At 37.4% G+C, this 27,965-nt stretch overlaps 3 protein-coding genes across 6 annotated transcripts; all 3 read right to left on the minus strand.

Annotated features, from left to right (window-relative positions):
• Window positions 1-2,207: 2,207 nt before the first annotated feature.
• On the minus strand, window positions 2,208-4,940 carry LOC109086465 (gastrula zinc finger protein XlCGF8.2DB-like). Its single transcript, XM_042771581.1, has 2 exons — window positions 4,787-4,940; window positions 2,208-4,123 (listed from the first exon to the last, which is right to left on the minus strand). The coding sequence occupies exons 1-2, from the start codon at window positions 4,878-4,880 to the stop codon at window positions 3,195-3,197; spliced, it is 1,023 nt and encodes a 340-aa protein (XP_042627515.1). The 5' UTR covers window positions 4,881-4,940; the 3' UTR covers window positions 2,208-3,194.
• A 2,599-nt stretch (window positions 4,941-7,539) lies between these two features.
• LOC109044851 (zinc finger protein 850-like) lies at window positions 7,540-22,746 on the minus strand. 4 transcript variants are annotated; one of them, XM_042771578.1, is made up of 4 exons: window positions 20,810-21,142; window positions 20,124-20,327; window positions 19,527-19,855; window positions 7,540-9,961 (listed from the first exon to the last, which is right to left on the minus strand). In XM_042771578.1, the coding sequence occupies exons 3-4, from the start codon at window positions 19,701-19,703 to the stop codon at window positions 8,162-8,164; spliced, it is 1,977 nt and encodes a 658-aa protein (XP_042627512.1). In that variant the 5' UTR covers window positions 19,704-19,855; window positions 20,124-20,327; window positions 20,810-21,142; the 3' UTR covers window positions 7,540-8,161. The 4 variants fall into 4 exon arrangements, with proteins under 4 accessions (XP_042627512.1, XP_042627513.1, XP_042627510.1 ...); XM_042771579.1 differs by lacking the exons at window positions 20,124-20,327; window positions 20,810-21,142 and adding an exon at window positions 22,621-22,746; XM_042771576.1 differs by lacking the exons at window positions 19,527-19,855; window positions 20,124-20,327; window positions 20,810-21,142 and adding exons at window positions 15,987-16,199; window positions 17,578-17,678 and having other exon boundaries at window positions 7,540-10,203.
• On the minus strand, window positions 21,670-27,965 carry LOC122147808 (gastrula zinc finger protein XlCGF7.1-like). The gene is made up of 2 exons (XM_042771734.1): window positions 27,697-27,965; window positions 21,670-22,367 (listed from the first exon to the last, which is right to left on the minus strand). The coding sequence occupies exons 1-2, from the start codon at window positions 27,779-27,781 to the stop codon at window positions 21,670-21,672; spliced, it is 783 nt and encodes a 260-aa protein (XP_042627668.1). The 5' UTR covers window positions 27,782-27,965.

Below are 27,965 nucleotides of genomic sequence, written 5' to 3' on the forward strand. Positions count from 1 at the left end.
TTTGTTTTGTTTTTTGCAATTTTGTTATGCGGTTTTGTCATTTTTTATTAATTGTTTTTTAAATGTTTCGATGTAGTTTTAATTTATGCAATTTTTAAATGAACTTTTATTTTTATATTTTCAATTTAAATTTTTTTACTTTTTTAAGTGCTTGTTATTTTTATTAATAGTTTTCATATTTATACTTAGCTTTAATTTATTTTTATTTTATAAAATTTATAAATTTATATTTTAATTTTATATTTTTAGTTTAACATTTAATTTTTTTATAATTTTGTTATGCACTTTTGTAATTTCTATTAATCTTTTTTCATATATCTATTTAACATTAATTTATTTAAGTTTTAGTAATTTTAGTACTTTATTTCAGATTTTCAAGCTTAACATTTTCAAGTTTATGTTTGTCATCTAATATTTTTATTTGATTTTACTTCAGCTTTCTTTAAATTACCAAAATTTTACCAAGATTTTTTTTTTACAATTTTAGTTAAATATAACCACTGGTCTTCCCTCACAAACAAGAAGCAATCAAAACAGCAAAGAGGAAGAGAGGAAATAATAAAATAAGGAAATAATGTTGACTTTTATTACAGCAACTTCAAACACATTTTTAAAGGACAGAAAATAATTCAATTGCAACAAAATAGAGCGGCTGATCGCGTCTGTTATCACCTGAGCACAGAGTTGACCATCCTGTTAAACAGAGTGATGATCAATGATGTTTATATTCACCTGCTAATCATCATTAGGAGGAAAAACATCAACCCTGACAGTATTTAGAAAGACACAGAAAGAAAGCTTTACTTTTCTGGACAGGAACTTTTTTCATTGACTGTCAAACTAATTTATAGGTGATCATATATCATCATTTGCAATGATTCAACACCAGATTGCTTTTGTGTTGGTCAGGGCACTCAAAGAGCATGAGAACTTACTGTAAAAAGAAATAAAAGGGAGGAAACAATATTATTTGTTCCACAACACTCAAAGCATTTCCTCTAATTTGCACCTTTTACATAATACCTCATATTCTATAAACACAAATTGCAGAATGTTATTAATTAATTAATCACAACCATTATCATTCAAATTTGCACATGACCATGTACTTCAGCTAAATGTCAAGACCTGATTTGTTCCAGGATAAACAATAAAGCTACAGTATCAATGCATTGTGGACTGTTTGCGCCCCCTGCAGGCAGTTCAATGTCAGTTCAGCTACAGAAGTAATCCACAACTAACTCCTTCAACCAGTCAGATTAACCACTGCTTGGCCAATTAACACACTTTAAAAAATTCTGGGTTGTTTCTTTATATAGATAACTCTTATATATGGCAATAAAAGAAATAATCATATTAGAATAATGTTACCTTATTTATTACTTATATTAGTGCTTCCTCATTAACATATAAAAAAAAAAAAAAAAAAACAAAACAAAATAATATATATATATATATATATATATATATATTATATATATATATATATATATATATATATATATATATATATATATATATAATATATATATATATATAATAAGCTATATTACATATTGTAATATTATATAATGCTGTGCGCTATCTGTCACGCCCACTGAAGGCTCGCTGTAGTGAACTAACCCTGGAACATAACCTGCTCCGGAGCAGGTTAAGTTCAGAGAGTGAGTTGCTATGACTACTAACATACCCTGAAAGTTACCTCCATTTTTGGAACCGAAAGTTGAGGTTATACACTTACTTACTCCTAAACATACCCGGGTATGTCACATAACCTGCTTTCTGGAATACCCCCCTGTTCTGATGTTTCTTCTCCACAAAAAAACAAAAGACAAACCATTATAGAAAAACAAAAACAAAAACATTATAGCACCTACATTTATCTACAGATATAGTTTGGCTAAAAATATTTCATTATATGCATGAGGTACATAAAAAGAAAGATGAGGAAATAATGAAAATAGATACAATATTATTTGAATATAAAAATAAAGAAGTAATACATAAATCTAAAGAAAAGGTATAACTTACAAACATAACTTGTCAAATCCTTCTTGTTTCATATATATAAGAAAAACAACCTGATTTATTAATTAGACTAATTAAAAATATATTTGAAGTAAACAGATTTGAAAAACTTTTTGCAATGGATTTTTCTTTTTTAATGAGACAAAGAGGCTTTCAGCAGGCTTTTCAGCATTTTTTCCACATTATGGTTTATTTACTACACTGCCAAAAATAATCCTGTTGATTATACTTTTATGCAAATTCTTCTTTTTGACTCAATCAACAGGCTTTTTTATTCTGTCAGTTAAATAAGAAAAAGTATATAAATTGCAATAATATATCATTCAAGCACGAACAAATGATTGTCCTATGACAATCAGATTACAATATAAAAAAAAAAGAATAATTTATTTTCATATTTATTTTCAAACAGTTTTTTTAAGTATAAGGCAAAACACCCCAGATGAATATGGTAAAACTTAACTAATATTTATCACCATACTTCCCCTGATGATACATTAAATATTGCAAACATTTTTTTGTATTACAAGTTTTCTAAAAATCTTATGATGCTTTATCTAATTAAATTTGCACTCATTTTCATACAAATCTGAACACTGGATAGAGCCGGGTTAAAAATTCCTTTCATTTTGTTGACACATTAGAGGTTTTTATCACTCTTTTTATCACTCCATGAATCCGGAAACAGTCAAAAGCCAGAAAATAAATAATTTTCATCATGTTTTCAGGAATAAAATGTTAAATATATATCAGGCGAATGGTATATGAACAAACCCCTCTGTAAAAACAATCAGAATATAGATAGAAATAAAATTTGGTGTGTGTGTAAAAGTGCAGCTCAAGCGGAGGGGAAAAACTGTACGCTGTATTTGAAATCAGAAGCAAATATATAAAGTGCAATAAAATAGACACTTAAAGGTGCATTTCGGATCATTTCTGTCTGAAACAACATGCTATGAAAACCCAAAATCTCAAAACTGACCAGTGCATGAAAAAACTTGTTTGAGTGTCTTGCTTTAAAATAAAAGTGCGTTTTTACGTCTCTTTATGTTATTTCAGCTATCATGCATACATTTATTTTTTACATTTCTTTACATCAAAACACTGCACTTATACCAGACAATATCTTCTTAGACAGTTCAAAGTCTGCTTTTGGTTGATCCAAATCACTGTGAAGCCTTTGGACAGTGTATTTCTGTGTGTGCCAACAGATGACTGGATTTGAAGAAACTCTTCCCACACTGAGCGCAGCGATACGGGCGCTCTCCAGTATGAACCCGCTCGTGTGCTTTCAGGGATCCCGACTGGCTGTAACTCTTGTCACAATGCGAACACTTGTACGGTCTTTCTCCAGTATGAATCTTCTGGTGCTCTTTCAGGTTGGTGGCTTTATTAAACGTCCTGCCGCAGTCTGAGCACACGTAAGGTCTCACGCCGCTATGCAACTTCTGGTGCACTTTAAAAGAGTCCAGCCGCGCAAAACTCTTTCCGCACGAAGAACACAAGTGAGGCCTTTCGTTTGCATGAGCTTGGAGGTGGTATCTTAGAGCAGACGCGGATGGACATTTTTCGCCACACCGATCGCAGCTGAAAGGCTTCGCTCCGGCATGAGCGAGCAGGTGGCTGTTGAAATTGTGAGCCCAGTTAAAACTCCTTCCACACTGAGGGCAAATCAAAGGCTTTATGCCAGTGTGAATCCTGGAGTGGTTCTTCAGGCTGTCGTTGCGTGTGAAACCGCTTCCGCATTGCTGACACACGAAGCGTTTCTCTCGAGCGTGAATTCTTATGTGATTATTCAGGTGTTCCTTTTGCGTGAAAGTCTTCGCACACTGAGGACAACTGTATGGTTTCTCTCCAGTATGGACTCTTAGGTGCACATTCAGGCTGTATTTACGCGTGAAGCTCCTCCCGCATTGCGGACACGTGTACGGACGCTCTCCGGTGTGGATTCTGATGTGACTAATGAGACTTCCTTTCTGTGTGAACCTCTTTTCACACTGAGGGCAGGTGAAGGGGTTTTTGGCTTCTGTTCTTTGGGAGAAATTATTTTCCTCTTCGTTCAGTTCTAAATGTTCCTCCTTCACTTCCTTAAGTTCTAAAGATTAACATATGAAATAAATCTTTCATCTTTCATCTTTAAATGAAAATGTGAATATAGTAGAAAGAGGTCAAGTGTGGAAGCTTGTTTCTGCCACGGGATGAAAAATAATAGACTTTTTTATCTCAATGACCTCAATTGTGAATTTTTTTTTTTTTTTTTTTTTTACAGTTATGAGTTTATACCTGACAATTCTGACTTTTTTCTCGCAATTCTAAAAAAATAAACTTTTTAAATACAGACTTTTCTTCTCAGAAATGAGTTTATATCTTGCAAATCTGAGAATTGTGGATTTGTATTGGGTTTTAAAAAGATAACACATTTTTATCGAACAATTAAAACTTTTTAAACCTGTTTATATCTCAAATTTTTTTGAAAAAAAAAATGTAATTATTGCGAGAAAAAGTCAGAATCGTAAGATATATACTCAGAAATTGTGGAAATAACCATTTCTTTTTTATTTTGTGGTGAAAACGGGCTTCCATTGTCAGGCATTTATGTGAAGGTAGGTAATTGCAAAGGTTATGTTCATTGTAATGCATTTTATTTATCTATCTCTATATTATTATTTGACAGTTACTATGATTTTCTATTATGTTTTGTTTACCTTGATGCTCTTCAGTGGACGTCAACAATGAAGAATGAAGAATGGACACCAACCTGTTTGTTCCTCAGTATCTTCGTGATTCATTCTGGATGATTCCGCATCACTCATATTGTCAATCTCCTCTTTAATGAACTCCATCTTTATCATAATATGTCAGAACTGCAGTTTTCATGCTGCTGACGCGAACGCGTTCTCCACTGTCGTGAACATCTGGCGTAGCGCGCATGCGCGTGTCTCTTTGAGCAGCAGCTGTTATTCGCTCGTCTTCCTCCAGGGGGCGCGGATAGATAAAACTCCTTTGATGTGAATTCAAATCTCAAACATTAATTTTACTGGACCCAGACACGTACGTCTGCAAGATGTCTGTTAAAGATCGCTTCATCTGGAAGGCATCTGCTGTGTTCAAACATCTGATAGACGTCTCTAAGATGTCAGTTTTACATGCATTCTAAATCATAAACATCTATTTGACATCTGATATGGAAACCTAGACGTCTTGCAGATAAGCAAACACTCTTGCAGATGTAAATGCATAAGGAGACGTTTGCAAACTAAAGATATAATAGTTTTAATATTTATTATTTTATTCCCATCGAGACAAAACAGTGAACAATTGATTTTAAATCAGTGCATGATTTCAAATTAGCTATCTGAAATGACATGCAATAATATGCAAAGTTTTGCTTTATACATGAAGATTTTTCTCAAACGTTTGTTTCTGTCTCATCTCACTAACTCCCTCAGATATCAACCAAAATTAAAAAGAATCTGAAACTGGAAAAAAAATAAATAAATAAAAGCTTAAGTAAAGGAAAATATAATTAACACATAAAATAACAGGCTACATAAAAAACTATGTTTTCTTACATTAATTTCAATTTAGTTAGCATCTTATCTAAAATGCCACATTATTTGCAAACTTGCCCGTAATATTTTCTTTAATGTTTGCATAACATTAAATATTTCAAAAACTAGATGTTTTACAAAAACTGTAGGATGTTGTGAATATTCACCAGTATTGTTGTGGGAGGGGCTTCACTGATCACGGCCTGATACTGAGACCCACAAAAACAGTTTATTCTGAACTTTACTGAACATATTTAAGTAAAGCTGTATATATAAACAGCTCTGTAAGAAGCAATCTCATCGTGATGTAACCCAGCATTTTAAACTTTTGGATTTGTGTGGCAAACTATAAAACATTTTAGAGTATCTGCCACCTACTAGATACTTACATGCACTAATGTTCCAAAGACTGATTCCGATCCGATTTCAGATTCTGAACGTTCTATTTTTTTGACCTTTCAAAACTACACAAATAGCAAGTTGTTGAGACATTTCACAATTTTCATATTTTATGGGTTTTTTTTCTTACAAACAAAAAGCAGTTACTAAAAAATTAAAACATTTTGAAATTAAAATTGCATCACAATCTTATATTCAATTCATTTATATGAACCCTAAACTTTACAATACGATTTGCATATACATGTGCAATTTCAGCGCATGCGCAGGGCAGGAGACATATATGTGAGATGAGCCTCTTTTTTTTTTTTTTTTCTTTTTTTTTTTTTTTTTAGTAAATATTGACCCTCAGTGGGATCAAGCTCAATTCAATTTAACTGGTATCAAACTCAAAATGTAAATTTTAAAAGTTTCCTCAATTTTTTTTTTTTTTTTGCGTTTAGTTTTTAGTTAATGAGAAACACCTCCACAAACTGTACGTGTGGCATTTGAAAGCAAACTAGTTTATTTTAACTAATTGCTTTATCTAAATCTCACATGATTTACTTGAAATATTGGATATGAAGAAAACGTTTGCTCACTGTGACACAGAACAAAGCTTTTCAACATGAATCAGTCTTTGACTGACTGAAACTCTTTCCACACTTAAATTAAATTAAAAGTTAAATTATTTAATTAAACAAGAGACTCTGCTGATTCAGATAGCTAATAATCATTGACCTTGCATTATTCAAAACAAATTATACACGATTACTATTGTCTTTTAACTTTGCATTTAAAAACCATCTATAAATAAAGAAAACAATCGACTTTATTTTTTCAACTGATTTCTTGATTAAAAATTCTCAACTCATGTACAATCAAAGCACAATATAGAAAACAAGTAAATTAAATGTCTTATTAAAGCAAGACCTGCTTAACACACAGTCCAGCCTGACACATTTAACAAATGAATCACCCAGGAGGAAAGATATAAATTATTATTTACATTGTAAGAGTTATTTTCTGATGAAGCTTCAAGCATCACTCTTGTAAGGGGATCTTTCTGGAGACATTTTACAGTGCAGTGAACTGTCTTATACTGTTTATGCTGTCATATTGTGGCCTCTCTTTGTAGAGGATGTTTATCATTTCTGAACAGCGAGAGAGATACAGAGGGGCGTGGCACTCACAGGCCCCGCCCCCTGCAGGTGTATAGCATCACCTGACTCACGCCCAGACCACCTGTATACACCTATGGCCCTGTATCAAAGTCTGTTTCTATTAATAACAAAAAAAAAAAAGTTTTAAATAACATTTTCCTGTTAAAGCAACTTTGTCTCACTCCAATAGATCCCTGTTATGATGTCTGAGATCTTCTGTACATAAGTTAATCACATTTCATTGGCGCCACCAGGCTGAGATGAACTGTAGGATAATTGCCTTTTAAATCTATTTTAAATCCAAATCTGTTCCTGCTTCTGAATTAGAAGAACAGGTTAAACATTAGACTAAAATGCTTTAAGTGACCAACACATTACTTCAAAAATCAGACAAAAACAAAGTAGTTCTCAATGAAACTGTCATTTTGGTTTTTTATTATACAGAACTCTTACACGAGGAACAAACAAACGTTTTTCGCAGCTACCTTCAAAATAAAACAACACAAAACTGTCACAGAACACAAGGTTATTTTAACTTCACGTTTGCGTTATCTGAATCTCACTATTATGTTTTTTTTTTTTTGCTTTTTTTTTTTTTTTTTTGCTCACTGTGACACAGAACAACTCTTTTCACACAGAGTACAGTTTCTCTCCAGTATGAACTCGCTCATGTATTTTCAGGTTTCCAGACACAGTGAAACATTTGTCACAATATGAGCACTTTTAAGATTTTTCTCCAGTATGAATTCTTAAGTGCATTTTTAATTTGGCAGCTGTAGTAAAGCTCTTCCCACACTCACAACACACATGATCTCTCTCACCGGTGTGTATTTTCTGGTGCTGATTACAGTACTTCAGCAGTGAAAAACACTTTCCACAGTAAGAACACACATGAGGCTTCTCATCTGAATGAACCTTTCAGGTGTTTTTTAGATGTGATGAAGAAATAAACTTGTTACCCCACTGATCGCAGTTAAATGGCTTTTCTCCAGCGTGACAAAGAAGATAATTTTTGAGACGATAGGTATGTGAAAAAATCTTTCAACACTGAGGGCAGTGGTACGTTTTTTCTCCAGTATGAACTCGCTCATGTCTTTTCAAGTGTTCAGTCCGACTAAAACTCTTGTCACAGTATGAGCACTTGTAAGGTTTTTCTCCAGTATGAATTCTTTGGTGCCGTTTAAGTTGACTAGCCGTAGTAAAGCTCTTCCAACACTCAAAGCACATGTGATCTCTCACTTCATTATGTGTTTTCTGGTGCTGTTTACAATTTTCCAGTTGTGAAAAACTCTTTCCACAGTAAGAACACACATAAGGCTTCTCATCTGAATGAACTTTCAGGTGTTTTTTTAGATGTGATGAAGAAATAAACTTGTTACCGCACTGATCACAGTTAAATGGCTTTTCTCCAGCATGACAGAGAAGATGATTTTTGAGACTATTGGTATGTGCAAAAATCTTTCCACACTGAGGGCAGTGGTACGGTTTTTCTCCAGTATGAACTCGCTCATGTGTTTTCAAGTTTTCAGACCGACTAAAACTCTTGTCACAGTATGAGCACTTGTAAGGTTTTTCTCCAGTATGAATTCTTTGGTGCCGTTTAAGTTGACTAGCCGTAGTAAAGCTCTTCCCACACTCTAAGCACATGTGATCTCTCACTTCATCATGTGTTTTCTGGTGCAGTTTGTAACTCTCCAGTCGTGAAAAACGCTTTCCACAAAAAGTGCACAAGTGAGGCTTCTCGTTTGTATGAACTTTCTGGTGTTTTTTTAAAAGTAAAGAAGAAATAAACTTGTTACCGCACTGATCGCAGTTAAATGGCTTTTCTCCAGCATGACAGAGAAGGTGATTTTTGCGACTATCAGTACCTGCAAAAATCTTTCCACACTGAGGGCAGTGGTATGGTTTTTCTCCAGTATGAATTCTTTGGTGCCGTTTAAGTTGACTAGCCGTAGTAAAGCTCTTCCAACACTCAAAGCACATGTGATCTCTCACTTCATTATGTGTTTTCTGGTGCTGTTTACAATTGTCCAGTCGTGAAAAACTCTTTCCACAGTAAGAACACACATGAGGCTTCTCATCTGAATTAAATTTCAGGTGTTTTTTTAGATGTGATGAAATAAACTTGTTACCGCACTGATCGCCATTAAATGGCTTTTCTCCAGCGTGACAGAGAAGATGATTTTTGAGACTATTGGTATGTGCAAAAATCTTTCCACACTGAGGGCAGTGGTACGGTTTTTCTCCAGTATGAACTCGCTCATGTGTTTTCAAGTTTTCAGACCGACTAAAACTCTTGTCACAGTATGAGCATTTGTAAGGTTTTTCTCCAGTATGAATTTTTTGGTGCCGTTTAAGTTGACTAGCCGTAGTAAAGCTCTTCCCACACTCAAAGCACATGTGATCTCTCACTTCATCATGTGTTTTCTGGTGCCGTCTACAATGGCTCAGCAGTGAAAAACTCTTTCCACAGTAAGAACACACATGAGGCTTCTCATCTGAATGAACTGTCAGGTGTGCCTTTAGATGTGATAAAGAAATTAACTTTTTACCACACTGCTCACAGTTATATGGTTTTTCTCCAGAGTGGATGCGCAGATGATATTTTAGACTATCTCCATGTGCAAAAGTCTTCTCACACTGAGGGCAGTGGTATGGTTTCTCTCCATTGTGTTTTTTCTGGTGCTGTTTATAATTGTCCAGTCGTGAAAAACGCTTTCCACAAAAACTGCACAAGTGAGGCTTCTCGTTTGTATGAATTCTTAGGTGCTTGCTGAGATTTGACGATGAAGTAAAATCTTTACCACACTGATCACAGTTAAATGGCTTTTCTCCAGAGTGGATGCGCAGATGATAACTGAGACTTGATGCTGTAGTCAAACTCTGTCCACACTGAGGGCATGTGTATGGTTTCTCTCCAGTGTGGATTCTCATGTGCTTCTTAAGGTTTCCTTTGTGTCTGAAACTCTTTCCACACTGTGAGCAGATGTGAAGCTGTTTGGATTTTGTTCTTTGAGTTTTGAAGTTACGTTTATCCTCCGCTTCATTCACCTCATCTCTTGGCTCTTTCACCTCCATCTGGTCTAAAATAAGTTAGGATCAGTTTAAGTGAAACCTGATTTAACAGCAGAAAGCAACAGAGAATCAAGTATCAGATCTATGATGTGCAAACTGCTATACAACATTGGCATAGTCAGAATTTAATTTTTGGGGCGTCCTATCTTAAAATGAGGGGCAACAAACAAAATATGTATGGGGCTGTCAATCATTTAAATTTTTTTATTTTTTATCTAAATCACACAATGTGGTGATTAATTAATCACATCTTAATCACACATCAAATCTGGCTGAGAAATTGGCAACAAAAAAGATAATTTAAAAACATTATTGTGTTACATGCAAAAGCATGAAATAGATATTACAAAAAGTAGCTTTAGAAAAAAAAATGTTTCTTTTTCCATTTTGAATTTTTGGGTTAACTATTCCTTTATTGTTTTTTTTAATATGTAAATATTAAATAAAATTTTACATGAAATGATACTCTAAATAAAGTAAGACTGCCAGTGTGTGGCAGTAAATGTTTTAATCTCTGAAGCGATCTTTAACAGACATCTTGCAGACGTACGTGTGTTATCTGAAATAACGCCTTCAGCGAGACCGGCTCTGAATCATGTGTGTAATCAGACCAATGGATGGGCAAGACGTCATAGGCGGGTGACATAAGAGACCAGGAAGCTTAAAACCATGTGCGGTGAAACTGGCATTTAGCCTGTGGGAATGAAGCAAGCGCCAAATAAGGTGCCTATTTATACTACAGATATCGATATTTTACGTGTGGGATCGATGCATCGTATCGTCAGACATAGTATCGATGTATCGATCCATATCGATGAATCGTTACACCCCTACTTCAGAGGAGTGAGTCTTGACCCCCAAGAGAGGGGAGGTCAGAGGCCTCGAGGCTTAGGATAGCAACCTGATCACCGCTTAGCATAAGCTTCTTCTGGCCGGAGGCCTCAGCCTCAGCGCACCATGGAGGAAACATGCAACCAGAGGGTGTCTGCCCACTGAATGGCCACCGAGAGGGGCGCGGTAGGCCGCAATGGCCAGCACGTAGACCTTCAGGGTGGAGTGGGTCAACCCTGCGGAGAGAAGGTCCTGCAGGAACTCCAGCACTGTACCAACCGGGCAGTTAACTGGGTCGAGCTGGCGGTCCCCGCACCAAGAAGTGAAAAGCTTCCACTTCAAGGCATACAGTTTCCTCATTGAGGGAGCTCTGGATTGGAGAACAGTCTCAACAACCTCAGTTGAGAGACCGGAAGCTAAGAGTTGTGCCTCCTCAGAGACCATACCTACAGCCTCTAAGCTCCATGCGGGGACGCACTTTCTGCCTGCGAGAGGAGATCTCTCCTGATGGGAACCTTCCTATGGAGTGCCGTCAAAAAGAGAAATCAGGCCCAAGAACCATACCCGTCCCGGCCAGAACGGGGCTACTAACAGCAGCTGGACTCCGTCCAGGCACACTCTCTCCAGAATTCCCGGGAGCAGAGCAATCGGGGGAAAAATGTACAGATGAAGCCTCGGCCACTTCTGTACCATGGCGTCCAGCCCCAGTGGAGCTGGATGAGTCAGAGGAAGCCAGAGGGGACAGTGCAATGTCTCTTGAGTCGCAAACAGATCCACCCGAGTCTGGCCAACCTCTCCAACTCTGCTTCATCACCTCGGTGTGAAGCCGCCATTCCCCGGGCCTCGGCCCCTGCCTCGACAGGATGTCTGTTCCCATACTAGATGCCCAGGAGTGTGGACTGCTCTCAGAGAGAGGAGTTCGTCCTGGGACCACACAAGGATCTGGTACGCTAGTTTGTACAAACAGCGTGAGCACAGACCTCCTTGGTGGTTGATGTAAGAGAACACCGCTGTGTTGTCGGTGCGCACCAACACATGGTGACCTCTTAGGTCCGGAGAATATATTATAGTGCTCGAAGCACAGCCAGCATCTCCAGGCATGTCAGATGGCGACCACTCCACAGACAGCGGGCAGGGTGGCCACTCATGACCGCACCCCTGCCGGTGAGGGACGCGTCCGTTGCTAGCGTCACGCGGCGACAAGGAGCTCCCAGCACCGGGCCCTGAGACAAGAACCAAGGCTTTCTCCACATGTCCAAGGCACGTAGGCACCACCACGTGACCTTTAGCATGCGAAGTGGGTTTCCCCTCGGGGAGAACCCCTTTGGTCTTGAGCCACCACTGTAGGGATCTCATGTACAGCAGGCCAATAGTATTCACGTTGGACACAGCTGCCATCAGACCCAGCAATCTCTGAGACTGCTTGACAGTGAGTGACCGGCCTTCTCTCATTCTCGCGACTGCGTTGAGGATCGACTCGATCTGCGCAGGTGACATACGTGTACTGGAGAAAGCACACTTTTCTTGGAGTTAAGTCTTAACCCCAGCTCTTTCATGTGACGCAACACCTCATCCTTCCTCGGAACAGTGAAGTACCGGTTGTAGGACTCAGATTCTGCAATGGGAGAAGGGGCCACCTCAATGGCCTCCATCTTTAGAGAGTGTCTACTTCTGTTCCATTACCAGAGCCTGCTCGGGGCCCACCTGGGTGGAAAGGTCCCTGATGAATTGAGGTGGAAGAGAACCGACCTGGATTCTGTGGCCTCTCACTACAGTGTGCAGGACCCACTGAGACACATTTGGCGGTAGTTTTCACGCTGCCAAATAGTCTACTAAGGGAATCAGCCTCTCGAGACTGATCTCGGGTGTCATCAGAGCAGTTAGCTCGGTGCCCTGAAGCGGCGCACTGGCAGGAGATGGCCAAACTAGCTGCTCTGGAAACCTCCCAGGAGGTCGCGAGTCTCTTAGCACCGCAACGTTTCCGGGCGGTAACTGAGAGAAGCGCTCGCCGGAGACTGCTGCGCCCTGGAACACCGGCAGGGTTGGCAGATCGATCTCCTGAGGGCACTGAGGAGAGATGGGCACCGTGTAATGCGGTGTATACCACTCTTCCCCAGAGGGGCCTGCCCTCTGAGGTCCTGAGCAACAGCAAACTCCTCAGACCCACGTCGTCTGTTAGGAAGACTAGACCAGATCCTGCTCGGGGCAGGACCCCATGAAGTACACTTGGCAGGGACTCCCATACCGCCATGTGACCTCGTAGGGGAACCAGTCTCGCGAGACTGGCCTCAGGTGCGCCTATAGCCACTAGCTCGGTGCCCTGAAGCGGCGGACCAGCAGGGGATGACCGTACTAGCTGCTCTAGGGACCTCTGTAGAGGTCGCGAGCCTCTTAGCACCGCTACGTTTCCGGGCGGTAACTGAGAGAAGTGCTCGCCGGAGACCACTGTGCCCTGGAACACGGGAAGGGTTGGCAGATCGATCTCCTGAGGGGCCTGAGGAGAGACGGGCACCATGTAATGCGGTGTACACCGCACTTCCCCAGAGGGAGCTGGCCCACAAAAAGTCCTAGGCCTTATGCGTCAGGACGTTATGACGAAGGCTCTCCAGCGAAAATGACGGTCCACAGAACAGCTTTCCACTAGAAGCCTTCGGCCTGGGAGCACCACTCTGACTCTAGCGTCAGTGGGTTAGGTTGGTAGGGTTGGGACTGCTCCGCCCAGCAGCCCCTGACCGCCTTAACCTCCTCAGAGGAAGAGAGGTAAACACGTGTTCTAAATCAATAAATTACAACCCAGGAGCCCCTGTACATCTAACTGTCATAGTCAGATAAATATTTCATTTTATTCCTCAGAATTAAATGTAGTCAATAACCAGACGAGAGTAAACACAGTTTGGTGTAGAAAGATTCACATCAAAACGAAACAATGAAATATACACGTTGCCTCGGCAGCGCACTTTTTTTTTCTTTTTTTTGGCACTCAGTCACACAAACAACATCAATCTCCTCAGAGAAAGATGAATGCTGCAGCGAGCTCTGAGGTCCTGAGCAACAGCAAACTCCTCAGACCCACGTCGTCTGTTAGGAAGACTAGACCAGATCCTGCTCGGGGCAGGACCCCATGAAGTACACTTGGCAGGGACTCCCATACCGCCATGTGACCTCGTAGGGGAACCAGTCTCGCGAGACTGGCCTCAGGTGCGCCTAGAGCCACTAGCTCGGTGCCCTGAAGCGGCGGACCAGCAGGGGATGACCGTACTAGCTGCTCTAGGGACCTCTGTAGGGGTCGCAAGCCTCTTAGCACCGCTACGTTTCCGGGCGGTAACTGAGAGAAGTGCTCGCCGGAGACCACTGTGCCCTGGAACACGGGAAGGGTTGGCAGATCGATCTCCTGAGGAGCCTGAGGAGAGACGGGCACCGTGTAATGCGGTGTACACCGCACTTCCCCAGAGGGAGCTGGCCCACAAAAAGTCCTAGGCCTTATGCGTCAGGACGTTATGACGAAGGCTCTCCAGCGAAAATGACAGTCCACAGAACCGCTTTCCACTAGAAGCCTTCGGCCTGGGAGCACCACTCTAACTCTAGCGTCAGTGGGTTAGGTTGGTAGGGTTGGGACTGCTCCGCCCAGCAGCCCCTGACCGCCTTAACCTCCTCAGAGGAAGAGAGGTAAACACGTGTTCTAAATCAATAAATTACAACCCAGGAGCCCCTGTACATCTAACTGTCATAGTCAGATAAATATTTCAATTTATTCCTCAGAATTAAATGTAGTCAATAACCAGACGAGTAAACACAGTTTGGTGTAGAAAGATTCACATCAAAACGAAACAATGAAATATACACGTTGCCTCGGCAGCGCACTTTTTTTTGCTATTATAATACACAAAATAACACAAACAACAAAAATCTCCTCAGAGAAAGATGAATGCTGCAGCGAGCTCTGCCTCAGAGGGGGAAGAAACCGCAACGCGGGCTTCCAAACCTCGAGAATGAGCTCCAGATCTAGGAAACACGGGTGGAGATAGGACGAGCCATCTTCAACCCGTTCACCAGATCATGTGCGATTCCCGTGATCTCGGTCGCTGCCGTGGCTCAGCAGCAGCGGGACCACAACCACAAGATCCTCGGAGCATGCCCGGCGAGAGCGGAGCGCTTAACAGCGAGAAAAGCACAATCAGCCCCCCGAGAGCCGACTGCGTGAGCTCCCCTTCCTTATTAAAGCTGCTCATTATAAAATCAGGCATAATATGCTTGTGTAACTGATGCTTGTGTAACTGATGCTTGTGCAATTGGTGAGCTCATCAAACCGCGTGTGTCCCTACCCCTTTTTTTCTATTTTTTTTTTTGGGCAGGGAAAACACAAAGCCTGAATGCTGCCTGCTCTCACCCAAGACTTCTCTTGATTGAAGCTTTGACAAATGGAGCTTAACAGTGGACAAAGAACACTAAATAAGACTCACAAACAGATAGCGACTGACACACACACAGAGCGCTTGCTGAAGACAGAAGGCTAAATGCCGGTTTCACCGCAAGTGCTTTTAAGCTTCCTGGTCTCTGACGTCACCCACCTATGACGTCAGATTGGTCTGATTACACACATGATTCAGAGCCGGTCTCGCTGAAGACGTTCCCCAAAGCGAACTCCGACTCATCTCAAACACAATAATACAAACATCATATGCAGGGCCATTTTTGCCTCAATCTTTTGAAATTTAGGGCCATATAACTGCTTTTCATTGGCTACATCATGCAGTGAGTTGTTTCAATGCATCATGAATCTCGCTCATCTTTCCATGATTTCCTGAAAAAGCGTAGCATTGAACTTTGTGCACGCGTATGTTAACGAACTCTTGCAAAGATGAGGACAGCTCAGTCTACGCAAAACATGTGACAATCAAACCAATACATTTGAATTACTACCAAAACATTCAAGAATGAAAAATCAAGAACGGACACCGACCTGTTTGTTCCTCAGTATCTTCATGATTTGTTCTGGATGGTTCTGTATCACACGCATAAATCTCCTCTTCAACAACCTCCATCTTTAACAGTCACAGATTTCAGCTGCTGGACCCGGAGTTTGTCCTGCTCTTGTAGGATGATGTGAATATTCAGTTTTTATTGGTGAATTGTTGTGCAGGTGTGAACTGTGTTCTGATAATGAGACCCACATCTGAAAAAAATAAATAAAAAGTGACTCAATTTATACTGAACTACTTCAATTATACTGAAATTAAGTGAACATATTTCATGTCATCTCTCACATGTGGCAACACACAGACTGAAAATATAAGACATCCAGCTCTTCGATTAATATTAACCAGCATTCGAACTCGTCAAACTTCAAACTTTCAGTACTTGTGTATAGCGCTACTCATCTGCCCATGCTCCGATTGTTCATTTGGATTTGTGTAGTAAACTATAAAGCTAGTGTATTGCTGCCAACTACTGGATATTTACATGCACTCATTTTTCCCCAATCGGAAATGATTCCAATGAACTGAGCCTGATCCGTTTTCTGATTCTGAACATTGTTTTGTTTTTGTTTTTTTGGCCTTTCAAAATTACAAAATTTATCAAGTTGTGGAGACATTTCACAATTTTCATATTTCATATAGCGATTATCGGTTTCTTCTCCAGTTAAAAAAACTTTAAGGTTTCTTGCCCACTTCCAATGCATTCAGTTCCTGACTTTCCTCTTTCACTTCCATCAGAGCAACTAAAAATAACATAAAATCATTAAAAATCAAATCAAGAATGTTACATTTAATAAAACTGAACAGCGGAAATTAATCAAGGACGCTTTGGATACTTCATTACTCTATAGTTCTTAAATAATCTGAATAAGACCGGACACAAACATCTTCAAGTATCAAGTATCAATATTCTGGAAACTGTGTGAATCTTTATGTAATGCAAAAGGGATTGAAAATTGAATCGGCAAAAATACAGAATAAGTTGCTGAATTTATTTTTGCATAACTATTACATTATTTCCTATTTTAGTTATTCTGGTATTATTTTTCACTGTATTAATTTTGTATTTCCATAAACAATCTATCTTGTCTTTTATTGAATCTCATTTTATTCTACATTACTTTGTTTAAAACCCCCTCAAATGAAGTGAACCAAAATATGAACACACTGGAAGTCAATATAACAAAAAAACAAAAAACATAGTATGCATAAATACAAATTATAAATACAATTTTGTTTTTCAAAATTTGATAAAGTCTCGATTAAATAATTACATAAACCTTTTCATTTTATAATGGATTAAACATACATATTAAAAAAAAAAAAAACATTATTCTAGGCTCTTTAAGTTAACTAAATAAGATTGTCCTTATAAATAGTCATCCAGAAATCGCATATTTTAGTGTTTTTTCAAAGAAAAGACGTCTGTCAGCTTTACAGTTATTCCGCACAGTATAGTTACAAACACAATATGTTTTTGTCTGTAATTTAACGTTACCAAAACTTTAGAAACGTAAAGCCTTTTAACTTTGTCAATAAAGCCACTTATATCTTGAATAAGGGAATAAAACGCACACCGCACTCCGCCGTGATGCAGCCGGAAACACGCTCTCACTGTCGTAAACATCCTGCTGGTGTCGCATTTCGCGGGAAATATCACTCGCTTCCTTCAAAGGCGCTAAATAAATGACTCTCAAAGATCTAACTTAAACTCCACTGAGCCAAACGTTTTGTCTATAAAAAACTAAATAAAAAAATGAATGCTCAAATAAATAAAGATTTTCTCCTATGACCATTTCTCTCAGAAAGTTCACTTACTAGTTTTGATGTTTAAAGTTATAGGTACCTCTCCCCGAGACACGATCCAAGACACATTCCCATAAAAATACGTCATTCATGTCATGTATTTGCTGTTTCATTTCCATCCAGTCTAAAATAAAATTATTATGTGATTAAAATCAGAATTAATATCAGCAAGCAACAGAGATCTCTGTATAAAGTATCAAATATTAAATGTTTCAAGGTTAGTTCTGTCATTCTCTTGTTAATACAATTAAAATATGGATGGTTGCCGCTATAAAAGGTTGTGATCATTTAAAGGCATTTTCTGTATAATTTATGGCACATATATTGCTCAAATCAAGAATAGAGACCAATATGTTTGTTTCTCTGTAACTTCATGTTTAAATCTACATGGTTCTGGATCACTTGTGCCGTCAATCTCCACTTTAACAAACTCCATATTTCTCATATTTTTATATTTCAGTCGATTTCTCCTCTTGTTTATTCTCAGGACATTATGTGGTAGTTTGTAAACCACTTTAAGGTGCATTTGTGCCACATACTGGAGTGTAGAATAAATGACCCAAATCCTGCCCAGTTTGACTTAATTTATAAGTGCTTCATACATAATCAGACAGCCTATAGGAGCTTTTTGTGAAAAAATGGCAAAAACTCAAAATTGAAGATAAATCAAAATGAAGTGATTCATTTCATGCAGAAAAAAAAATGGTTGATGGTTATGTGGGAGCAACATCTATATTTTTTCTTTATATTTATTTATTCTTTCATTTGTTTGTGTTCCTCTGTTTCTTCCCTTGTATATTTTTATGGCAAATAACAACTTTATTTACCTTTAATGGCGGTTTAACGCACATTTGAGCCACCTGCTTAAGTGTATAGCATTTGCAATTACGTTTGTAAACAGAGAACAAATTACCCAAATCCTGTTATTCTGGCCTGCTGATTTTAATTTAATTTATAACTGCATTATACACTTTCACCTTTTTAGGCGTTATGTAGGAGAACGGCAAACAATCAACACAAAGAACAACAATGAAGAACAATACATTTAGATATTGTCAATAATCTTACGCCTAGAAACAGGGCCATCATGTTTAACTGAGCTGCTGAAGAGTCCTCTTTGTCTCCTAAAGTTTTCTGTTTTCACCTCATTCATTATGATGATGATGATGTCTGAGATCTTTGTAAACTGGCACATTCTCAGCCAACATATTAGGCGCTAGTTAATAATATAATGTATTCCATTAAATTAGTAGGCTATTTAAACTTTAAGTACTGACTCGAATGAAATTCTTTCATGTGAAGGTCGGCATTTGGCGAAAATATTCCACAAATCCTCCTTTATTCACGATCGTTAACAGCTTCATTTGACAACTATTGAAAGTACCAGCACTCGACTCGCGCGCTTATCTCCTCTGCGCATGCTCAGTGCGTGCTGTGCCTTTATAAAAGGGCCACATATTCTTAAGTAAATCACATCTCTGTACTGAGCAAATATACTATCATCTTACATATGAATCAGTGAATCTACTAGTATTTCATTCTTCATTGCATTGGTTGACAACAAATCAAAGAGCATTACAAGACATTTAATTTAATAAGACAGTTAATTTAAAAATATAAATACTCAACATCAGGCTTTCTTTATATTCTCACAGACATAGATCACTTTGTAGAACACAATAAAGCTCTTCCCACAGCAAGATTTCTGTTTTAGAGTGAATGTGCAGATGATAACTGAAACCTGATGCATAAACAAAACTCTTTCCACACTGAGTGCATGTGTATGGTTTCTCTCCAGTGTGGATTCTCATGTGCTTCTTAAGGTTTCTTTTGTCTCTGAAACTCTTTCCACACTGAGTGCATGTGTATGGTTTCTCTCCAGTGTGGATTCTCATGTGCTTCTTAAGGCCTCCTTTTTCGCTGAAATTATTTCCACACTGTGAGCAGGCGTGAAGCTGTTTGACTTTTTTTCTTGAAGTTTTGATTTTACAAGGTTCCTCCTCCACTTCATTCACCTCATGTCTTTGCTATTTTACTTCCATCCAGTCTAAAATAATCAAATTATGTGGTTAAATTCAGTTAAAGTGCACATGATTTAATAGCAGAAACCAAAAAAGGGTCATATTTATCTGTGAGTATGAAGTATCAGATCTTTTATGTGTCAAAGGTTAGTTCTGTCATTCCTTGTTAATAAAATTAAAATGTGCATATGATCAGTTAGATGATAATTTATCATTCCTATTGCTCATTATTTCACAGCCACTAAATTATGTTTGTCAGCAGTCAACAATGAATAATCAAGAATGGACACCAACCTGTTTGTTCTTCAGTATCTTCATGATTCATTCTGGATGGTTCTGGATCACTCATGTCGTCAATCTCCTCTTCAACTTCTGCACCAGTCCTGTATAGGATCATGTGAATATTCCTCACCTTCTTAACACAAGTACAAACTCCGCCCACCACAGATTCTGAAGATTTCATTGGTCGTGTCAATCACAGTGATCAGCTACACAACACTGAAACAAATCCAGTACAAACTTCAGTATAGGGTTAGTTTGTGACAAAGCAACCAAAATTCCCCAACTTGAATTTTTGATTTTGTTCATATTGTTTTCTGAAGAAAGGTTAAATATTTTATGTCATGGATGAATATTTACTGAGTAATACACTATTTTGTAGAGGAGAGTCAAAATTACAATTTTCTTCTGAGATTTGGAGCCAAATGGCTACAGAAAAAAAAAAATACAAAAAGTCATTTTTCCATCTTTGAAGTGTCAGCATTGGCATAAACTCAACTGATTTTACTAAATGACCTCCAAATCTCTGTTCAATAATATAATAATGGGGCTGAAATCTTTCTCAAGTAATTTTTTGGCTCGAAATCTCAGGGGAAATTTTACATTTTTACCCTGCTCAACAAAATGTATTGATTATTTATTGACATATTCATCCATGACATTTAATATTTTGTCATTTTTCTTTTATGTATTTCTCTCACCTGGATCGAAGAGCTGTGAACTGAATCCATGAAGTCTAGATGTTGGCAGGTGACTGAGTGATTGAGTTGAAGTTTGAACTCCTGTATCTCAATAAGTAGGCTATTAAAGACATCTCAATAACCTTTTCGGTGTATAATGGTTCCCATTAATGGTTAATGGTTCTTCACATCATCGTAATGAATGAGCTTTTCAGCAGCTCAGACGGGCGTGTTGTTTCTGTCAGACTAGTGTTTCACTAATTGTCAGTTACACTCCTGATAGCACACATAAATCACTGGTGTCTATTTGACATGAATGAATGAGGTCCACTGATTTTAAACTGTGCATATTTTCAATTATTTTCACACACTGAATAATTTCTCCTGATTATCATTAGCCTAAATGAGCTGATAAAAAGGCAATAGTTTCCTGTTTCACCTCATTTATTATAATGATGTTTGAGATCTTCTGTAAATTGGCACATTAAGCTCATTTCATTGTGTTTTAACAGACTGAGACAAACTACAGGATCATCACAAATAAAATATATTACTGAACATAACAAAAATACTAGAATGGACTAACATCAATAAAAATCAAACATAATCAGAGATGTCAGTGAAATGGAAATTTTATTTTCATACAGTGCCTATACAACTTTTATGTTGCATATATAACCTAATAATAATGCATATAAATAAATATTGTTAAATACAGTTTAATTTTGGGTGTTTCTTTGTCAGTGTCTTAATGAGCAGGCAATCAATTAAAGAATAAAAAACATCATTGTAAGAATAAAGTGACTAAATACTTGCAGTTCCCCAACAAAACAGAAAAAAACATCTCCACAAATCTTGTGGTATTTCACAGCAAAATTAGTTTATTTGAAATACTGACTCTGTAGAAAACATTTGCTCACAGAAAAATGCTTTTTAATATGAGTCACAAGAGTCACTGACTGAGTAAAACTCTCTCCACCCTGAGTACAGTAGTACGGTTTCTCTCCAGTATGAACTCGCTCATGCCTTTTCAGATTTACAGACTGAGTGAATCTCTTCTCACAATATGAGCACTTGTAAGGTTTTTCTCCAGTATGAATCCTTTGGTGCTGTTTCAGATGATCAGCTGTAATAAAGCTCACCCCAAGAAAAAATGACATGTGATCTCTCACTTCATTATGTGTTTTCTGGTGCAGTTTGTAACTGTCCAGCCGTGAAAAACTCTTTCCACACAAAGAACACACATGAGGCTTCTCATCTGAATGAACTGTCAGGTGTGTTTTTAGACTTGATGATAAAATAAACTTTTTACCACACTGATCACAGTTAAATGGCTTTTCTCCAGAGTGAATGTGCAGATGATAACTGAAACCTGATGCATAAACAAAACTCTTTCCACACTGAGCGCATGTGTATGGTTTCTCTCCAGTGTGGATTCTCATGTGCGTCTTAAGGACTCCTTTTTCGCTGAAACTCTTTCCACACTGTGAGCAGGTGTGAAGCTGTTTGGCTTTTTTTCTTGAAGTTTCCTCCTCCACTTCATTCACCTCATGTCTTTGATGTTTTACTTCCATCCAGTCTAAAAAATAAACAAATTATGTGGTTAAAATCAGTTCAAGTGAACCTGATTTAATAGCAGAAACCAAAAGAGACAAAGGTTAATTCTGTCTTTCCTGGTTTAAAAAAAATAAAAAATTAAAATGTGGATATGATCATTTAGATGATAATTTATCATTCAAATTGCTCATTATTTCACACCCACTGAAGATTTTCAACAGAAGCTTTAATGTTTGTCAGCAGTCAACAATGAAGAATCAAGAATGGACACCAACCTGTTTGTTCTTCAGTATCTTCATGTTTTATTCTGGATGGTTCTGAAACACTCATGTCCTCAATCTCCTCTTTTATAAACTCCATCTTTACTATAGTATGTGTCAGATTTCAGCTGATGCACCTGGAGTCTGCACCAGTCCTGTAGGATCATGTGAATGTTCCTCACCTTTTTAACACAGTTAAAACACAAGCTCCGCCCACCACAGATTCTGAAGATTTCATTGGTCGTGATCACCTACACAACACTGAAACAAATCCAGTACAAACCCATGACCTTAGTATAGTTTTGGTTTTTTGTGTCAGAGCAACCACATTTCAGAATCTTCCCTAACTCAAATTTTGGGATTTGCTCATATTTTTAATGAAGAAAGCCAAACATAAATAGTGATGATAGACTAAATATTTAATGTCATGGATATTTACTGAGAAATCCATTATTTTGTAGAGGAGAGTCAAAATGACAATTTTCATGTGGGATTTGGAGCCAAATTACAGGGTGAATAAATGACTTTAGAAAGGTGACGGGATTATTATTAAATTTTTACACAATGATTGGTAATTCTATTAGTACAGTCTGTTGACTTCAGCAATACTTGTTGCATTGTGACAGTTCAAGAATGGGAAATCCACTTTTTATGTTTTTATTTCCCCCTGAAATTTGCACTCCTGTATCTAAGTAAGTATCAAAGATATCCCAATAACCTTTTAGCTGGTTAATGGTTCTTAAAAAAATATTTCTTTCAATATTCACATTTTTAATTACATACTTCAATTCTAGAGACATGGAGATATGAAATAGTTACATTTTCAGTGTTCAGAAACCAAATGTGGATCACTGAAGCACACACTATCAAAACAACTGCATAAAACAAACCTAATACCAAAAAATATAATTTTCCCAAAGATTGTGTGCCTGTATCTCAGGAAGTATTAAAGATATCTTAATCTGATTTTATTTTTTGGTTCTTCACAAAGTTTCCTTGATTTCAATCCCAGTGATATGGACATCACAATGCGTCTATGATTAAATTGTTGAATTTTACTTATTTTTATACAGCTGCTACTTATTTAAAGAGGAATGTCTGAGGAACGATAATCTTGAAACTAGAAATATATCTTCTTCTTTTTTCAATCAAACCAAACCATATAGGACCTTATAATGAAGATACCAATAGAAAAGTACGTTAAGAATCAGCATCTAACAGGATACTGAGATATCTTTAATATTTATTGAGTTACAGGCCTGCAAACTTCAGGAAAAGAAAATACAAAAAGTGTTTTTTCCCCCGATTTTTGAAGCATCAATATTGGCATATAATGCAGCAAGCATTACTAAAGTCAACTGATTTTCATAGACAAATATCTGAGTAAAAATAAAATGATGATGCTGCAGTCTTTAAGTTATTTATATAACTAACTTCATAACTATTATATTTATAATTAATATTTTCAGCCTGTAATTTATCTCATCTACAAAATATTGATTACTCAGAACATATTCATCCATAACATTTAATATTTTGGCTTTCTCCTTAATTTATATATTTCTTTTTATACAAATCTCTTTATTGGAGGATCAAAGATGTAACATTTTACAGGAAGTAAAACAGGTCTCCAGTTTCATTTTGTCTTAAACAACTAAAACATCCACAAACCGCCCCCCCAAAAAAATATTTATATATTTCTTTCATCAGAAAGTGCTGTGAACTGAATCCATGAAGTCTTTTGTTGCCAGGTGACTGAGTGACTGAGTTGACCAATGAAATCTGTTGAAAAACACACACACACACACAAAACCAAAGCGTTATATATGATGTATAATATATAATTGGTCTGAACAAAACCGGCAGACAGACTGAATGAAAATACTAATTCATGCTGCTTCAATGTCAAAAACATGCAAGAATGGTTTCTGTAGTCTTTAATAGTATTTTTTAATAATGAACTTTAACCTGAGGGGTAAAAGATTCAAAACACATCAATAGGTGATTATCACATAAAGTGTTGATCCTGTAGTTTGTCTCAGTCTGTTGACACACAATGACATGATCTTAATGTGCCAATTTACAGAAGATCTCAGACATCATCATAATGAATGAGAAAAAACATAACTATTGGCTTTTCAGCAGCTCACTTAAACATTAAGACTCTGTTTCTGCTGATGATACATGGGGCAACTTTTTGGGCAATGTTGCTGGGCAACTTTGGCTAACGTTGGGTCAATGGGCAACCAGGTGAGACACAGGGCCCACAACCGAACTAAAGTATCCAGATAGAAATGTATTACCCATTCTCAATGGGAAAGTGCCCAAGCAACACTGCTGAAAAAACAATGGTCAGCAAAATTGATTAAAAAGTTGCCCCGTGTATCATCAGCTTTAATTAATTGTTAATTATTAATTAATTGTCAAGTTACACTGTTTAGTTTTTTGTTGTTTTTTGTTATTCTCGTTTTATTTGCATGCAGTAATTGCAATTACTTTGACAATAAAGCACATGGAAATTAACTAACTCTGTGATTGTCAGATATTTGATGTCCCAAAGCTTAGTTCTGTCATGCACTTGTCGCTGCTGTACCGGCTCATGATCATTTAAATGCATTTCTGTATCATTTATCATCCATATACAGATCGATATTTCACAGCCATCATTTTTTAGGTGTTCAATGTGCATAGTCCTCACTGTATAAATTAAATCTAGATTAATTCTTGTTAAAACTACAAAGTAATTCAGTCAAGAGCAGTAAGTGATTTTCTGTCTTTTATTTTCTTGAGTTAACATTAAGGACAGCGACAGCAGCTAGTAAATTAGGCGCGGTCACTTTAAGAGACAATGCACCCAATATAATGATAAACATGCGATTTCTTTCTCAACTGTTTACGTTCACTTAAGACATAAGAAACAGTTTTTTGAAGATACATGTCAAGTCATAATTTCAACATAATTTTGTATGTAGGAAAAACTCTTCTTGTGCTTGAATGGACGGGTGCTGAATTAAACTCTTTCACATCAGTTTGTTACTCAGCTGAGATCTTTCACATCTGCCTGTGTTTGAATGCTTTAAAATCTCTTGAATGTTTTAATTGGCAATGCTTAAAGACATGTGCAAATAATACACATTTTCGTGAAGACGTGCAGCAGTGTCCCATCAACTGTCCTGGGCATATTTCATGCTGGTTTTGGGCAGTCGTTGGGGGCCCCCACAGCCATGGGCCCCTATAATCATCACCACCTTTCACCCCACTAGTGACGGCCCTGAATATTCCAAACCTTTATTGGTTAACTGTTGAGCCATGAAAAGCTGGATAAAGTCAAGCTCTGTAAACTGGGAACATCACTCACATGCAAACTGGAAATATACGATATCCGGTGAAAATATTACACTTCTAGAAAATTCAGCACTGGACTCCCGCATTTCTCTCTTTTGTATTTGTATCTGGCAACCTTGAAACGCTTTAGTGTGTTGCTGCCACCTGCTGGAAAATCCTGGTAACGCACACACACGCGCACACACACACACACACACAGGGTTTTCATGTTAATAAGGATTTTGCATAGACATAATGATTTTATACTGTGGATATTTTACAATATTTTCACGTAATTTACACATAATAATCTCTCCTGACAACAAGATTATCATCAAATGAGCTGCTGGAAAGCCAATAGTTCCCTGTTTTCTCATTTATGATGATGTCTGAGATCTGTAAATTGACACATTAAGCTCATTTTATTGTGTGTCATCAGACTGAGACAAACTACAGGATCATTACAAATAAAATATTTTACTGAATAACTAAAATACTAGAATACTAGAACACATTAATAAAAATCTCACATAATCAGATATTTCAGTGAAAATGTTTAATTTTACTTGCATTATTATACAGAGCCTATGCAACTAACTGTTATGTTGCATATATAATAATAATGCATTTATAAATAAATATATTTTGTTTCATATTTTTCCAGTTTAATTTGGGTGTTTCTTTGTCAGTGTCTTAATGAGCAGACATTTAATCAAAGAATACACAACATCAATGTAAGAATAAAGTGACTAAATACTTTCGCAGTTCTCTAACAAAACTGAAAAAAAAAACATCACAAATCTTGTGGCATTTCACAGCAAATCAGTTTATTTGAGCTCATCTCTTATTTACCGAATTTGAATCACACATAATTTATTAGAAATACTGAATCTGTAGAAATCATTTGCTCACAGAACAATGCTTTTTAATATGAGTCACTAGATTCGTTGATTGGGTAAAACTCTTTCCACACTGAGTACAGTGGTATGGTTTCTCTCCAGTGTGAACTCGCTCATGTGCTTTTATGTGTGGAGACTGAGTGAAACTTTTTCCACAATATGAGCACTTGTAAGGTTTTACTCTAGTATGAATTCTTTTGTGCCGTTTCAGAAAGACTGTTGAATTAAAGCTCTCCCCACACTCACAACACACATGATCTGTCACTTCACTATGTGTTTTCTGGTGACGTTTATAACTATATAGCCTTGAAAAACTCTTTCCACAGTAAGAACACACATGAGGCTTCTCATCTGAATGAACTCTCAGGTGTTTTTTTAGATTTGATGATGAAATAAACTTTTTACCACACTGATCACAGTTAAATGGCTTTTCTCCAGAGTGAATGTGCAAATGATAACTGAGACCTGATGCATCAACAAAACTCTTTCCACACTGAGGGCATGTGTACGGTTTCTCTCCAGTGTGGATTCTCATGTGCTTCTTAAGGTTTCCTTTGTGTATGAAACTCTTTCCACACTGAGGGCATGTGAACAGCTGTTCGCCTTTGATTTTACAAGGTTCCTCCTCCACTTCATTCACCTCATGTCTTTGCTGTTTTACTTCCATCCAGTCTAAAACAAACAAATGATGTGGTTAAAAATCTGTGAACCTGATTTAATTGCAGAAACCAATCAAGGTCATATTATTAGATAAGGATCAGATATATGATGTGCCAAAGGTTAGTTCTCTCATTCCTTGTTAATAAAATTAAAATGTTGATATGATCATTAAGAGGTCAACAATGAAGAATCAAGAATGGACACCAACCTGTTTGTTCTTCAGTATCTTCATGTTTTATTCTGGATGTTTCTGAAACACTCATGTCCTCAATCTCCTCTTTAATAAACTCCATCTTTACTATAGTATGTGTCAGATTTCAGCTGCTGCACCTGGAGTCTGCACCAGTCCTGTAGGATCAAGTGAATATTCCTCACCTTTTTAACACAGTTAAAGCACTAACTCCGCCCACCACATTCCCTAAAGATTTCATTGGTTCTTTCAATCACGGTAATCACCTACACAACACTGAAACAATT

The sequence above is a fragment of the Cyprinus carpio genome, chromosome A15, assembly GCF_018340385.1.
Source record: "Cyprinus carpio isolate SPL01 chromosome A15, ASM1834038v1, whole genome shotgun sequence".
Lineage (NCBI taxonomy): Eukaryota > Metazoa > Chordata > Actinopteri > Cypriniformes > Cyprinidae > Cyprinus > Cyprinus carpio.

Bases quoted from the DNA above. Each gene is read 5' to 3' on its own strand.
- LOC109086465 (XM_042771581.1), bottom strand. From the start codon at position 4,880: ATGATAAAGATGGAGTTCATTAAAGAGGAGATTGACAATATGAGTGAT. The intron at 4,124-4,786 runs GTTGGTGTCCAT...GTTAATCTTTAG, and splicing joins AGATACTGAGGAACAAACAG to AACTTAAGGAAGTGAAGGAG.
- LOC109044851 (XM_042771576.1), bottom strand. From the start codon at position 16,068: ATGGAGGTTGTTGAAGAGGAGATTTATGCGTGTGATACAGAACCATCC. The intron at 10,204-15,986 runs GTCGGTGTCCGT...AACTTATTTTAG, and splicing joins AGATACTGAGGAACAAACAG to ACCAGATGGAGGTGAAAGAG.
- LOC122147808 (XM_042771734.1), bottom strand. From the start codon at position 27,781: ATGGAGTTTATTAAAGAGGAGATTGAGGACATGAGTGTTTCAGAAACA. The intron at 22,368-27,696 runs GTTGGTGTCCAT...TTTATTTTTTAG, and splicing joins AGATACTGAAGAACAAACAG to ACTGGATGGAAGTAAAACAT.